Here is a 14,462-nt window from a genome sequence, read left to right as displayed (position 1 = left end):
GTGGAGTGTGGTGGGGCTGAAAGTTCCAAACCTCTAATCGTTGGTGTTGCTGCTCACCAGATCCCTTTCTGAAGCCATGTGGGAGCCTCCCACCTTGAGTGACCTCATGGTTGAAAGGGGCTCATGATTTACAAAAGACTGTCACTCAGAAAGTTCTCAAGAGTTTTTGGAGCTCTGTGCCAAAAACGGGGGCGAAGCCCAAATATATATTCTTATTATACCATTGGTAACTTGAAATTTTGTAAACGTTGGGAAAGAATTTTCAAAACCTTCTTTGTTCCAAAGCCACTTGAAGATGCCAGCATTCTAGTAGATGGTTTTACATATTAAATATTCTTAATGATGTATTCAGTATTAAAAAATCGGTTAAAAATTAGGAAATTTTGGTCCAATTATTGGGCTACTGTGTTAAAGTTAACATTTGACATTTCATTAAATTAATTTCACGAAAATATTTAAATATAACATGGTTGGCAACATCATTAGAACATAGATATTATAGTGGCTCTTATACATTGATTATTTTTGGTAAAGGAAGCATTTCAGGGCTTTGTGTTTCTGGGTAGTGACTTTAACCGAACTCTGAGTCAGGTGTTGAGGAGTGCTAGAATGTTCATTTGTTACTCATGAAGACCCTGTGTCCTCTCCACTAGAATTGACCTTGCTGTTCTGTTGGGGAAGACACCGTCATCCATGGAGAATGATTCATCTAATCTGGATCCATCTCAGGCTCCTTCTCTTGCCCAGCCTCTGGTGTTTAGTAACTCGAAGCAGAGCACCATCTCTCAGCCTGCTTCAGGGAACACGTTCTCTCATCATAGTATGGTGAGTAGGAAACACGCTGCATCCCAGGCCAACTTTCCTGCTAACCCAGCACATAGAGCAATTCCAGTGACAGTCAGAGGTTTCGGGCAGGGAGAGCATCCTCTTTTGTCCTAACGGCCTTGTGTGTGGAGATGTTGACTTGGGTAGTAGGGGATAGTTCTTAGCCCCTACTCTAAGCCCCTAAGGGCTCAGCTTTGGACGTGCTGAATCTGGTAAAAAAATGAGTTTCCATCATTCAATGTGCTGAACACTGTTTTCTATTCTTGAAGACAAAAAATCAATGACATCAACAATTTTAATCCGTTTGCAGTCCTATTTAAACCTTGATGGGAGTTGCAGTTCCCTATTTCTTGACAGCAGAATTGCCATATATTTTTATTTAAATCAGACATTTCTGGACTAGGCTTCCAAAAACCTTGGGTCTTCCGGAACCTGCCCACTTCCTGGCTGTTTCTCCCTCTCTGTAGGTGGGGATGAGTGCTTGCTCTGCCTATCTTACAGAGCTGTAGGAAGAGAAGATAAAGAACATTTTTTAAAATTCAAGGTCATTAACTATGGCAAAGGAATCATTTAAGCCAAACAAGGACCAATTATAGTCAGGAAGTCTTAAGTATTGCTTTTTCTTCTTTTTTTTTTCTCTTTGCTTTTCCTTTCCTCTATTTTTTAGTGGAGGGCTGTTATAGTTGTAAGAGGCAAGAGACCAGGTGTGTGCGTGTAATTTTATTTTTAATAGGTTTATAGTAGTTATTTGAACTAGAAAACCGCTAAGCTAGCCTCTAATGGAGAATTCTGTCAGTTTTTAACTGTTGTCTTAAAATGGTTTTTTTGTGTCAATAATTCGGTGGTTGATGTTCTGCCATATATGAAAGGTGACAAAGTGGAAGAGGTAAAAGGGAGAGTTGTTGGGATTAAAAAGAGAAAGTAGAGAGAAAGTGGGACAAAGGTCATAAGAAGGTGACATGAAGATCAGGAAATAACTACCAACCCCTGAGAGAAATGACTGGAAAATGTGGTTAAGTGCCCTTGTGTCTCTTTTAATGGCCTTTTTAAGGTTTTCACATACTTTCACTTAACCCCAACATTCTATTTAATGTGTGTCAAGTGGTATGTTAAATTAAGCATAATGTTATTCTGTTCTTTCTTATTACCTATATAATCAATTGCTATTCTATTTAATGTTTCTTTTCCATTGATAATAAATGTTAGAGGATTAATTTCCCTTAAAGTGTAACATGTAAATAATACAGGAGCCCCCTATTAATTATCGTGTACGATATAGGAACATTGGGTCATTTTTTATGCCTTTAATGCTTTGCACTTGCAGTGTGTTTGGTAATCATCTGTCACAAGCCTGTACTTTCAACTAGACTTCTGATGTTTTTGTTTCTCTCATCTCGGGATATAGTCTGAAGTGGGAAAAAATGCTTCACCTTGAGTCGGACAGACTGATTTTATATAAGAAAGCCCTGCTCAGTCATGATGATGATATGGTTAAGAAATGAGATTAAATCTCCTTGGAGGTTTCTTAGAAAGAGCCAAGGCCTCATGGTTCACCTGGACCCGGCTGGTAGTTTTACTTGGAGGTAGGGAATGGGGAGAGTCCCCCAGAAGCATTGAGAGTAAATTTGCTTTCTTATCAATGACTGCCCTGTAGAACTTGGATACACACAGCACACAATCAAGTGGTATGGACGCATGTGATTGGCTAATGCAGAAGTTGGGGTGCCCCCTCAGGTTGTGCCTGCCTCTGTGCTAGTTCTTCGCAGCATTGACATGAGGCTCCAGTTCATTGTTTCGGTTCCTTTTGAGCTGATGGCTTGAGTGAAATTCTATCTTCACGTTAATTTAGTAATCAAGTATTGGTTGATTTAAAACTTTAAAACGGGAAAAATTCCTCTGCTCATTAAAGCTTTATCCCTGAGATGAAGAGAGGAGGAAGTAACGATAAGTTTTAATAGCTTTTGAGTGCGTACTATGCACCATGTACATATTAAATGCTTCATGTGCATTATTTGTTTCATCCTCCCACAACTGTATGAGGCACTGCTTTTATTTCTATTTTCAGACAAGGAAAATGAGGTACAGAAAAATTACTTGTCTACGATTACTTAGCCAGGATTTGAATCTAGACAGTCTGATTACACAACTTGTGCTCTAAATAGACTGTGCTGTAGACTCAGGCTGGTTGGCGGTCTTGACTCGCTTCATTTCTGCTGGCCCTCACCCTGGATAAGGGTCTCTTTGAGTAGCTGGCTGTGGATCTCTCTAATCTCTGTGTTGGTCTGCAGGTGAGCATGTTGGGGAAAGGATTTGGTGATGTCGGCGAAGCCAAGGGCGGCAGCACCACAGGCTCCCAGTTCCTGGAGCAGTTCAAGACCGCCCAGGCCCTAGCTCAGCTGGCAGCGCAGCACTCTCAGCCTGGAGCCACCAGCTCCTCCTCATGGGACATGAGCTCTGCCACGCAGTCCCCATCGCTGGTGCAGTATGGTGAGAAAGATGGAAAGGGGACTGAATTCTTAGGTGTGGGAGCATTACTGTCAAGAGGCTGGCAGGAATAGGGGGTGGAGACTGTGTCCACAAGTGAGAAGGGCGGCCAACTGGCTAATTTCCCACCCTGATCTCCCCTCGTTACAAAGGCTGAGTTCAGAAAGCTGGGAAATGATAAAAAGTTGAGGCTATAAATCTTCCATCAAATCTAGCTCAATATGTAGTTCCAGTCTTCTGTTGACCTGGGGAGTTTGGTGTTTTGTTTTGTTTTCTTTTAATTATTTTTTATTATGAAATACACATTTTTTAGAATTAGTTTCAGCTGTACAACACAGTGCAACAGTTATACTTTTTACCCTTCAAAGTGACAACCCCCCTCCCCCAGACCTGGGGAGTTTTTGCAAGGCTCTAAATTTATCTTGAGGGTTTGAAAACAGCATATTGCCTTCGGAAAGTTTCATGGACTTGGCCTTCAGGACTGCATACTCCAAACACAGTTAGTTCCTAGATTCCTGTCCTACACAGGTGAAGTGGTAGTGCTGTTGCACTTAGGCTGTACTTAGAACAAATACGATCTGGTGATTTTCACCATAGAAATGAGATTAAGCCTTAAAAGGACCTGTTCACACAGGGTTCTGGCTCCTGAGGGCCTAGTTCATGTCTCTAGAGCAAGATAAGAGCATTTTCTTGTGGTTCACCAGCACCTGTGGCCTTACACTTACTGGGCTTTCTCATGCAGATTTGAAGAACCCAAATGATTCAGCAGTGCACAGTCCTTTTACAAAGCGCCAGGCTTTCACCCCGTCTTCAGCCATGATGGACGTGTTCCTTCAGGAGAAGCCGCCCGCGGTGGCCACCTCCACAGCCGCACCTCCGCCCCCCTCTTCTCCTCTGCCAAGCAAATCCACCTCGGCTCCACAAATGTCTCCTGGGTCTTCAGACAACCAGTCCTCCAGCCCTCAGCCGGCTCAGCAAAAACTGAAACAGCAGAAAAAGAAAGCCTCCTTGACTTCTAAGGTACTTGAATGTTTTGATAGAAACTATCTTAGGGCAAGGTGCTGGAGGATTTGGGGATTGAGGCTATAAAGGCATGGTTTAGAATTTGAAGCAAAAGTTTTATTAGTCTCACAGTAAGGTTGCAGTAAACCCTGGCTTCCTCTTCTCAACAGATTCCTGCTCTGGCTGTGGAGATGCCTGGCTCAGCAGATATCTCAGGGCTAAACCTGCAGTTCGGGGCTTTGCAGTTTGGGTCAGAGCCTGTCCTTTCTGATTATGAGTCCACCCCCACCACGAGCGCCTCTTCAAGCCAGGCTCCAAGCAGCCTCTATACCAGCACGGCCAGGTAGAGGAAACAGCAGTCATAATTAGGACTGCTTTTACCACTTCTTTTAGTTTCTTGATGGTTTCTAAAACTCTGGGGAGGCCAAGTCTCTGTCTGAGTGAGGGAGAAGTAGCCAATTGTAGCATTTTGTAGAGCACTTTAAAATGTTTTACTAGGATTATCTGTAACTGGAAAGAAATGCACCCCTTGAGTCCTTCTAGAATGGCCAAGAACAGTTCTCACAGAGTGTACAGCACCTCTAACGGAAAGCACCTTCGCACCTTCCACAGCTGAAAATACCTTGGGCCCTTTGGTGTGGGGCTTATGCCTTTGAGGGGTATGACTGTGATCTCCTAGGAAGGCGGTAGCATTGATACATGAGTATTACACAGATTAAAAGGAACCTTCCAGCAGAACCTTTCCTACTCCTCTGATAGCTACCAGGGAGGGCCACCTTAAGCATTAGAAAACCCTGGAGGAATTTCAGGGGACTGGGCTGTATTTCTCGATCCTTAGAATTTAAAAATATAGCTGTGGGGCCCTTGCCTAGATCTATGGAATTATAATTGTCATTAATGCACGTGAGTATTTTAAAAGTTCCTCTCAGGAGAGTTCTACCAGTAGCCTCACACCTGATGCGTTTTTGAGAGCTAGGGGCTCAAAATTCCTTAAAATGAATATGAGCAAAAGATGACTTTCCTGTGCGTCAGCTTCATGTTAGGATGAAGGGACCAAAAATGTATCTGTCGTACTGACGTTTAGCCTCTTTCCTCATAACCAGAATGGAGGGGACAAGGCTTGCTCTCCCTTTAAGAGTTAAAAATGTTTTTGAACTCCACTCTTGACTCAGATCCCTGGCTTTCTAGGATGTGGAAATGCCTCCTGTTAGGAGAAAATGGTGGCGGGTTCTTTTATTTGTTGCTGGAAATTCTCTTTTTGATTGTAATTGACTTAGTTTAGTAGTAGATCCCCACTGTTCCCTTAGTGTCAGTGGCTCTGCTTTATTTCATGTCTCTGAGGTTTTCCTTCTCCATTCCCACAGCGAATCTTCATCCACAGTTTCATCTAACCAGAGTCAGGAGTCCGGTTATCAGAGTGGCCCGATTCAGTCGACAACCTATACCTCCCCAAACAATGCTCAGGGCCCTCTATACGAACAGAGATCCACGCAGACTCGGCGGTACCCCAGCTCCATCTCTTCATCACCCCAAAAGGACCTGACTCAGGCAAAGGTAGTGGCTTCATGAGGCCCTGAGCAATGGTTAGGACAAGAGTGGGCAAAGTCCCTTTTGTATGAGCATTTTACTTGTTGACGAATGGTACTGAAACACCTTGAAGTGCTGACTGAGAAGCTGAAAACACACCTCCGTGGTTGGTGAAATAAAGTTCTTTCCAGCGAGCCTGGAGACTGAGAGCCAGGAAACTGCTCTCTCTGTACTGCAGATCCATTCTCGCTCGTAGCATCAGTCTCAGTACCTGTTTTCTCTTCTTGGAAGATGTGACTGCTAGCAGTCTGAGTGCATGTCAGTAGAGCTCACCTTGCTGTGTCTTGGCTTGGTGAAGGGACAGCATATGCCAGAGGTGATGTGGAGGGACTCAGATGCAGCCAGCGCAGTAGGTGGGTTGGCTGAACTGGCTTGCTCCCACATCCTCCCACTGGGATCACTGGATGGCCTTTTTTGTATCCCTTTTGGGTTTGGGATCTCTTCAGCAGTTGGGGGTTGCCTTGATCACACAGGGTTGGCGTATCTTGTTTTTGTGGTTTTTACATTTTGTTTGGATAGTGTGTGTTGTGTTAGTCCTTTGGTTAACTTGTAGAATTTGAGAGGTTTGTTGATGGAAATCAAGCTGAATCTGTCAGTGCTAACTTGATGTATTCATTTGAGTTTTGTCTGTTTTTATTCTTCTGTTTTTCGTACCAGAATGGCTTCAATTCTGTGCAGGCCACGCAGTTACAGACCACGCAATCTGTTGAAGGTGAGTTACTCAAGGCTTTTTCCTCTCAGTTGGAAGGTTTTTCCCCCTCTTTTAAGACTTCCGCATTTCCTGGATTATAGTGAAAAGAGCTCTGGCTCCATGATCAGAACATGTGGTTCCAGCCTTAGCTTGGCTCTGTCTTGCTGTTTAATCTCAAACCAGCCAAGGTTCAGGTTCTCTCTCAGAATGTGATGAGTCCCTTGGTTCCCTGCCCTGGACAAATGAGATCAGTGCTGTGAGATGCTTAGAATTTAAAAAAAAGAAAAAGTTCTACCTAAACACAGATGATCCATTATTAAATAACTCACAATCTCATCTTTGGGGCAGCCTAGGACTGTAGTCACCTTTCATTTCTTACAGACACTCCCTTTCCTCTGATGAGGTGTATTCCTTTCTTTATTTCCAGGTGCTACAAGCTCTGCAGTGAAATCGGACTCACCTTCCACATCTAGCATCCCCCCTCTCAGTGAAACGGTATCTGCAGCTTCCTTACTGACGACAACCAGTCAGCACTCGTCCTCCTTGGGTGGTTTGAGCCACAGTGAGGAGATTCCAAATACTACCACCACACAACACAGCAGGTGATTTGGGGTGAGGGTTGCAGGTTGGGGTTGGTGAATAGCAGTTGCGAGCTCTCGAGTTCCATCTCATCCCCTCTACCAGGCAGAGACCATATTAGTTAAGTGGACAGACGACCTAAAAGCTAATGGAAACGAATACGGGGCTTATTTTTCCATTTCAGCATCCATTCTTGCTTTAACTGTTCACTACTCCTGGCTGGCCATTGTTCTTACCATATGACCTCAGATCTCCTTGGCCGCATATTCTGCCTAATTTCCTTGCCTGTGTTCTTGACTGAAGAAGCTCCACGTGGCCCAGCACTGTGGCTGATGGCAACCTCTTTTTCCTTGTAGCACGTTATCTACTCAGCAGAACACCCTTTCGTCGTCAACATCTTCTGGGCGCAGTTCAACATCCACTCTTTTGGTAAGCACAACGCTGTAAAAGAGGAAATATGCCTTTCTGTACCTATAACTGTCCAGCCATAAGATTCACCCAAGAAGAGATTCTTGAAAATCACTTCATGAGGTGGCAAAATGATTATTGATGTGAGGTTGTAGAAAAGGAGTAAAAAGGATGTTTGAAGCCAAGAGGCAGAAAAACCCAGAAATATTGCAGAGCTGTGGGCCAATTTTCAAAGCCCCGGAAGTAACTTTTCTGAATCTTTATGTGACTGTTTTTTAAACACAGAGCATGGGGCTTTGTACACTATGATAAGCTCTGAAAGAACATCCTTTTCTAACTGATACAACCATTCTCATCCCTCAGTCTGGGAAACTCTGAACATGAGTTGTGAAAATAATCAGCGTGAGTCTGGGCATCCTGTGAAAGTAGAGGCCAGATGAGAACTTTGGTCAAAGAATTAATTTAACTGTTGTGATTTACAATAACTACTTGTGGGACTATGCTGACATGGTAAGGAAGACAACTAACTTAAAAAGGACCCATCTTGGGCAAAGATATCTGCTTTGTCAGAAGCCCAGGGGAAGATAATGAGGGGCTAAAGCATTCTTAGGAGTCTCTCTTTCCAAATACACTGTTTTAGGTTTAAATTCATTAGAGCTGTGTTTTTTTCCTGGCCCATGAACTGATCTCTTGTGCTGAACTAGTGAAGAGGAGTGGAGGAGGGAAGGCTAGGGTATAGTTTTCACATGTAAACTGTCTCCTGGCTGACAAACCGGCATTGGTTTCCAGGGAGTTTGTCCCCAGTCTGCTGCTTTTCTGAATAGGGAGATGATGTGCAGTGGGTCATTCGTTACCATCCTTGCCAGATGAATCTTGGGGATACGTGTACCCAGAGAGGATTTAATGGTTTCCTCTAACCGGTGGCAAAGGGCAGCCTGATGCCCTGCCTCAGTCTCATGCTGGTGTTATCAGCAGAAGGGTTGTCTTGTTTTTTCTGACCTGTCAGGTAATTTCTGTTTTCCTTCTTTCCTTTTCCACCACTCCCCCTTTTTGAAGCACACAAGCGTGGAGAGCGAGGCGAACCTCCATTCTTCCTCCAGCACTTTCTCCACCACATCCAGCACAGTGTCTGCACCTCCCCCAGTGGTCAGCGTCTCCTCCAGTCTCAGCAGTGGTAGTAGTCTGGGCCTCAGCCTGGGCAGCAACTCCACCGTCACAGCCTCGACGCGAAGCTCCGTCGCTACAACTTCAGGTAGCCCTCCCTGCAAAGAAAGTGGATGGAGTTCCTTTGGTTTGAAGGAGAGATGAAACTCTGTGACAGGATAAAAGTGTGATTTCTCTCCTAGGAAAAGCCCCTCCTAATCTCCCGCCTGGGGTCCCGCCGTTGTTGCCTAATCCGTATATTATGGCTCCGGGGCTGTTACATGCCTACCCGGTAAGTGAGACTGAGGGGCCTTCTCCACAGGGTGAGGATAGAAGGTAGTGTGGCTGCTCGGTACAGCTCTGGCTTCAGGTAGAAGATGCATAAAATAAAATACAGAATGATCAAGTGGTTTGTTACATGAAAGCAAACAGGTTTTTAATCTTTTTAGTTGTGGGAAAAGATGACAGTTTTTAGAGAGGAAGGACAAACTGAAACCAGGTCCCCCGTTGTTTATTTTCTCTGTGAAAAACATCGTCTGGGCCTCGGAAGCCAAAGGCCAGCGTGTCCAGCTGCAATCCCTTTCAGTTTCGTAGAGAAATAATTCTCTCTAGTTGAATTGATTCCCTATGTCGGAGGGTCTTGGCTGGCTCTGACCTGGTCAGAGCAGAGGTCCCTAAGTCCCCCTGGGGCCGTCTACCAACAGGTGGCTGACAGTGACAGCTTTGGCCCAAGTATGTCTTCTGTCAGCTTTGTGTATTCAGTGCCTGATAACATGAAGGGAATTATCTATTAAAAGTTTTTGTTCTCGTTCTCAGAGGGTCTAGATGAATATCATACAGATGAAACATCCAATAGTCCTTTACACGCTTTAGTAAGAACACTACCTTAGTACCCAGACATGAGAAAAAACGAGTAAAATGGGAATCCTTTCTGAAGGAGATAAATTTTACCCTGGAGTTCCACGGATGCAAGAGACAGACTGGCGGGATAGGAAATAGAGCAGGCTTTCTTGTATGACTTATGTCTGTCTACCGCCGCTCCCAGAGGCCCGCCGGGTGAGATCATTGTGTAGCTCAAGGACATCTCCAAGGCCTCCCATGACCTCCTGCTCGCCCTAAGAATGAGGGTGAATGTTCTGTTGGTTTACCTTGTGTCTTAGCTCCTTGGTTTGCTACCATCACGACCAGTCCACGTGAGTATTGTTGTGTGCTTGTATCTTTCAGCCACAAGTATATGGTTATGATGACTTGCAGATGCTTCAGACAAGGTTTCCATTGGTGAGTATATGATACAGAGTTTAGGAAAACGACCTTAATGCCAGTGTTAGGGGGTTCACTTCAAATGTTCAGTTGATAAATCACAGACAGCTCTTTCCCAAACCATCCCTCCATACACACACTTCGATTTAAGACATGTCAGAATATAGGGGATTGAGGAGTGGTTCTAACAGTAACTGTTTTTTAAGTCAACTTGTGGTATTTTTGACATAAACAAATTTCAACATGATCTATAACTAAGTACACTGGAGCTCTCAGGATGCTTTCTGGATGTTTCAAACACTTCAGATTCCAGAAAAATGAGTTTTTCAGTAGCAGTTGACTATGAGAGATAATATCTAGAGGTTGAGACTATTACTGGTCCTGATGTATGTGCTGTGTTTTCCTGTGGGCATACCCGTAGACCCTGCCTGACTGTTCATGGCCAGGCAGGGGGGACAGTGTATGCAAGAGCCATTGGGAGTTTGTGCCAGCTCTCGCCAGCTCATTTGGTGGCTGGATAAGTGGCATTACTCCAACATTCTCCTGCTTCTCACCCTGTGGAGTTACCATGCTGGCGAGTGAGTGACATTGAGTCTCTGCTCTTTTCTTTCTTGCAGGATTACTACAGCATCCCGTTTCCCACACCCACCACGCCACTGACTGGGAGGGATGGTAGCCTGGCCAGCAACCCTTATTCTGGTAGGCCTGGGGTGGGGCTGATAAAGGGAGACGGTTGAGATTGGTGGCAGAGACCTGATGAGTAGCAGGAGGGGCCCAGTTCAGTCAAGGTCTTTGGCGGGTGTGATGGTCGGGATTGGGAGATTCAGAATCCTGCTAGAGACGGGCCTGTGGTACTTTTCTCCTTCTCACCTCACTTCCCCTGAGATTCCAGAGGACATCTTGACTGTTTTTCCTCAGCCCTTCTTCAGCTTTTCCCAAGAACAGGCCTTCCCCTGCTCCTCTCTGCTCCTGCACCCTACCCACAGCGGCAGTTTCGCTGCCATACTAGGCTGTGGGCCTCCTTTTTTTGCGTGACCTAGTGTCCTCATTACCCTGTCATTTGTCCTGACCTGTCATTGTTTTTCGAGTCCCACGTGGAGTGTTCCCCGTGGAGGGGGAGTGGGGAGATGAAAGACGAGTAGGGAGGGAAGTCCTACAGGAGCTCTATTCTGGGAGCCTGTCTGCCACGCACTGTGGTCACTCCGCATTAGCCCTTGCCTAGCACAGTACGGTGTGCTGAGCAATGCTAAATGAAGCCGCAAAGAATCGAACTTGAACGGTCCTTTAACAGGATTTCCTGGAATCCTGTGAAACCAGAAGCAGTAATTCTGCATTGGTGTGTGGAAGAGGCAGATACATTTCGCTTCTCCTGTCACAGGTGACCTCACAAAGTTCGGCCGTGGGGATGCCTCCTCCCCGGCCCCGGCCACAACCTTGGCCCAGCCCCAGCAGAACCAGACGCAGACTCACCACACCACGCAGCAGACATTCCTGAACCCGGCGCTGCCTCCTGGCTACAGTTACACCAGCCTGCCATACTACACGGGGGTTCCGGGCCTCCCCAGCACCTTCCAGTATGGGCCTGCGGTGTTCCCTGTGAGTACCTGGCCTTGGCCTCCCTGTGGTAAGAACCCTAGCCCGGAACGATCCTAGCTGCTTTCAAGGGCTTATTTTCATGGACGAGGAGGAACAGGGCGTGGGGCTGGAATTGATTGTCTCGGGATGGGGATTAGAATCAGCTGAAGGACTAGGGCAGCGTGCAGCTTTGCTCCCTCAAGACTGGCCTTCATTCCCGGCCCCCACTGCCCCTTTCCCTTCCTCCAGACTGCCACTTCCTGACTTCACTGTTGATTTCCGAAGGCTCAGTAGGGAGCCCATTTCACCAAGCAAACTGGTCAGCTTGCATCAGGATGGGCAGCCCTCTGAAGGCCCAGCCCCTGGAGGAAAAGGGGTGGGGTTGGCGGCGTGTGCTGCCATTTCACTGTGCTCTGGCCCTTCTGCTCCTAGGTGGCTCCTACCTCTTCCAAGCAGCATGGTGTGAATGTCAGTGTGAATGCATCGGCCACCCCTTTCCAACAGCCAAGTGGATATGGGTCTCATGGCTACAACACTGGTAAGCTTTCCTTGACCCCGGCTGTCAGAGGTGTCTGTGGGATGTTTTCAGTGAGTTTCAGAGAGGAAGACGTGGTGCTTGTGAAAACAGCGTTGGTGAGGATGTGCCCCTGCTCTGCGTACGATTGTGTTTGCTTGGTAGGAGGGGGGTCCTGTCTGAGCGGCACCAACAGCGGAGCTTGGTACTAGACCACGTGTCCATACAGGTCAGGAAATGCCCTGGGGCATGGGTTGTCTATGAGCATGTGCAGGCTGACCAGTCTTTGGGTGTGAAGCAGGACAAGGGGCCCCAAGGTTTTACTGGGGTCAGTGAGGTAAGTGTTAACATGTATGGTACTGACAGTGCAGAAGGGCACATACTTACTGAATAGGAGAGTTCAATGGGTTCTTAGCATGCTGTCGTGTTCGGCTGAAACCCCTTTGTAAGTGCTTTTCTCATGTGGCCCCTTTGTATTCCCTAGCTAGGAGACCTAGGTGTGGAGAGAGGATTAGGGCAAGGGTATAGGTGTACCCCGGAGGTATTGCGGGTTCGCTTCCAGACCACCCTAATAAAGTGGTCATAATCTTTGCTGCTGGAGGGTCTTGCCTTCGCTTTCCTAAAAAAAAAAAAAAGCAACACCTATGAGGCGCAATAAAACGAGGTATGCCTGTACTCTGTAGAGTGAGAGTCGGGCTGGGAGCATTGGACCTTGAGGTTCCTTCCTTTGCGTGGCTGGTCTCTTTGCCAAATCCATTTGCACATCTGATTGCAGGGAGGGAAATGTAGGAATCTTAAATGGGTACTGACCCAAAAGATTCTCACCCACCCCTTGCTCCCATACCTGACACCAACGCTCCACTATTGGAGGACACAGTAAGGAGAGTCTATGAATAAACAATTCCATCTACTTTTTTTGGTGACTAGTAGATGAATATGGATGGGGAGGAGGTGGTTCAGTTACTTGGGGTTGAGGGTCGTCCTTCAAAATTCTCGGCTCACTGATGGCTTCGTGGTGATTTGAATCGAGCTGCATCTGTGTTCTTCACTCTTATGTGGGCTCTGAGTGGGTAAATTGCCCAAGGTTTTCAATAATTGAGAAACTCTGAGCTGAGCACAGAGGGCAGCAGGTCTGGGAACTAACAGTCAGGTGGAGCTTGGAAGTGTGTTGTAGGACTCAGGTCAAGATTTAAACTAAAATCCTAAGACGCCCCATTGTGATTGGGGCCACCCCCTCACTGAGTAAGAGCACCCTAATCCTTGGTGGGCAGGACTATAAGCTTTTGACTTTGCATGGCCCCATCCTGAGAGTTTTAGATTTAAGTCTTAGCTGGACCAGGTTCAAGAATTTTAAGAGTTAGGTGACTGATAATGTAGGAGAACGGCATACCTGATTCTAGAAATCCTAGCTTCTTACTCCCCTCAAGATTTCAGAAACTTTCTGTAACAGCCCTTTTGAGAACCCCCAGTTCCCAGCCCCACAGAGGGTTCTTGTCATCCCATTCCTCATCAACCTCTAAATTCATTTATTTTTATGTATTTGATTCCTTTTAGGAAGAAAATATCCACCCCCTTACAAGCATTTCTGGACGGCAGAGAGCTAATTTGGCCCAAGGCCGGGGGCTGTGTTTTGTGTGTGTGTATAAATTTGCACTGAAGTCTTGTTTCAGAAACCAGACCACTGAGGAGAGCCTGCTGAGCTGGGGCCATGGCCTGCGTGGCTTGGGGAAATGAGTTGTGGATTCCTTCTGGGCTTTTGAACTTGCCCTTCCCCCGTTTCCCTCTCCCCCATGTGTCTGGCCCTGTCTTACCCATTTCGAGTTCAAGCGGTGCAGCACCTCCGAAGCATCAATGCACACACCTGCTGTTGCTTTTGATTCTGGAAGGCATGTAGTTCCAACTTGTAACACAAATATTTGTAGTCTTCAATAAACTGTGGTATTTCTTTAGCTAACTCTGGCGTTCTTTCCGTGCATGTCTTTCTGGACATTAGGAGCCAATGTTGAGCTGATGAAGGGTGGAGGGTGGCCTTTGCAATCAGACCCCAGCATAGCCACAGAACTGGTAACTTTTCTGTATGGTGATGCTATGGCGGTGGGAGGGGAAATCATCTGTTTCCAACCTGTTGATTGGTTGGTAAAGAAAGCTATTTGTAGGAAATCCCTGATTCTCCATGCTTATTATAGCTTTTCACTTTTCCACTTAGATCTTCCCCTTGCCTCTGACATAAGCAGAAAGGAAAGGACAAAAACGTTTAGTGTCATGTCATGGTGAAAGGCAGAAGAGGTGGTGTTCAGAGCTGTTGTCAGGGAAGTGTGTTCCAAGGCTTCATTCGCACATCTGGTTTCCCAAGCCCAGTGGCTGTTTGAGGTCTGATAAAGTCTTGAGAGACCA

General features: G+C 46.1%; 1 protein-coding gene across 27 annotated transcripts in view; it reads left to right on the top strand.

The window, feature by feature from the left end:
• Nucleotides 1-14,462, top strand: part of UBAP2L (ubiquitin associated protein 2 like) — a 40,841-nt gene that overhangs the window by 20,402 nt on the left and 5,977 nt on the right. For 24 of the 27 annotated variants that reach the window (XM_019627331.1, XM_019627336.1, XM_019627341.1 and 21 more), the window contains 14 exons: nucleotides 654-825; nucleotides 3,114-3,312; nucleotides 4,052-4,329; nucleotides 4,482-4,654; nucleotides 5,676-5,865; nucleotides 6,556-6,610; nucleotides 7,017-7,191; nucleotides 7,525-7,597; nucleotides 8,633-8,828; nucleotides 8,923-9,011; nucleotides 9,944-9,997; nucleotides 10,597-10,678; nucleotides 11,358-11,575; nucleotides 11,987-12,092. In XM_019627331.1, coding sequence (XP_019482876.1) covers nucleotides 654-825; nucleotides 3,114-3,312; nucleotides 4,052-4,329; nucleotides 4,482-4,654; nucleotides 5,676-5,865; nucleotides 6,556-6,610; nucleotides 7,017-7,191; nucleotides 7,525-7,597; nucleotides 8,633-8,828; nucleotides 8,923-9,011; nucleotides 9,944-9,997; nucleotides 10,597-10,678; nucleotides 11,358-11,575; nucleotides 11,987-12,092 — 2,060 coding nt within the window. Of the gene's footprint in view, nucleotides 1-653; nucleotides 826-3,113; nucleotides 3,313-4,051; nucleotides 4,330-4,481; nucleotides 4,655-5,675; nucleotides 5,866-6,555; nucleotides 6,611-7,016; nucleotides 7,192-7,524; nucleotides 7,598-8,632; nucleotides 8,829-8,922; nucleotides 9,012-9,943; nucleotides 9,998-10,596; nucleotides 10,679-11,357; nucleotides 11,576-11,986; nucleotides 12,093-13,622; nucleotides 14,023-14,462 lie in introns of those variants that run through there. The other 3 variants (XM_019627346.1, XM_019627345.1, XM_019627347.1) reach the window with 1 other exon arrangement.

This window comes from Hipposideros armiger, unplaced genomic scaffold (assembly GCF_001890085.2).
Source record: "Hipposideros armiger isolate ML-2016 unplaced genomic scaffold, ASM189008v1 scaffold_729, whole genome shotgun sequence".
Lineage (NCBI taxonomy): Eukaryota > Metazoa > Chordata > Mammalia > Chiroptera > Hipposideridae > Hipposideros > Hipposideros armiger.
Note: the sequence above shows the minus strand (reverse complement) of the source record. Positions and strands in the feature narration are given on the sequence as shown.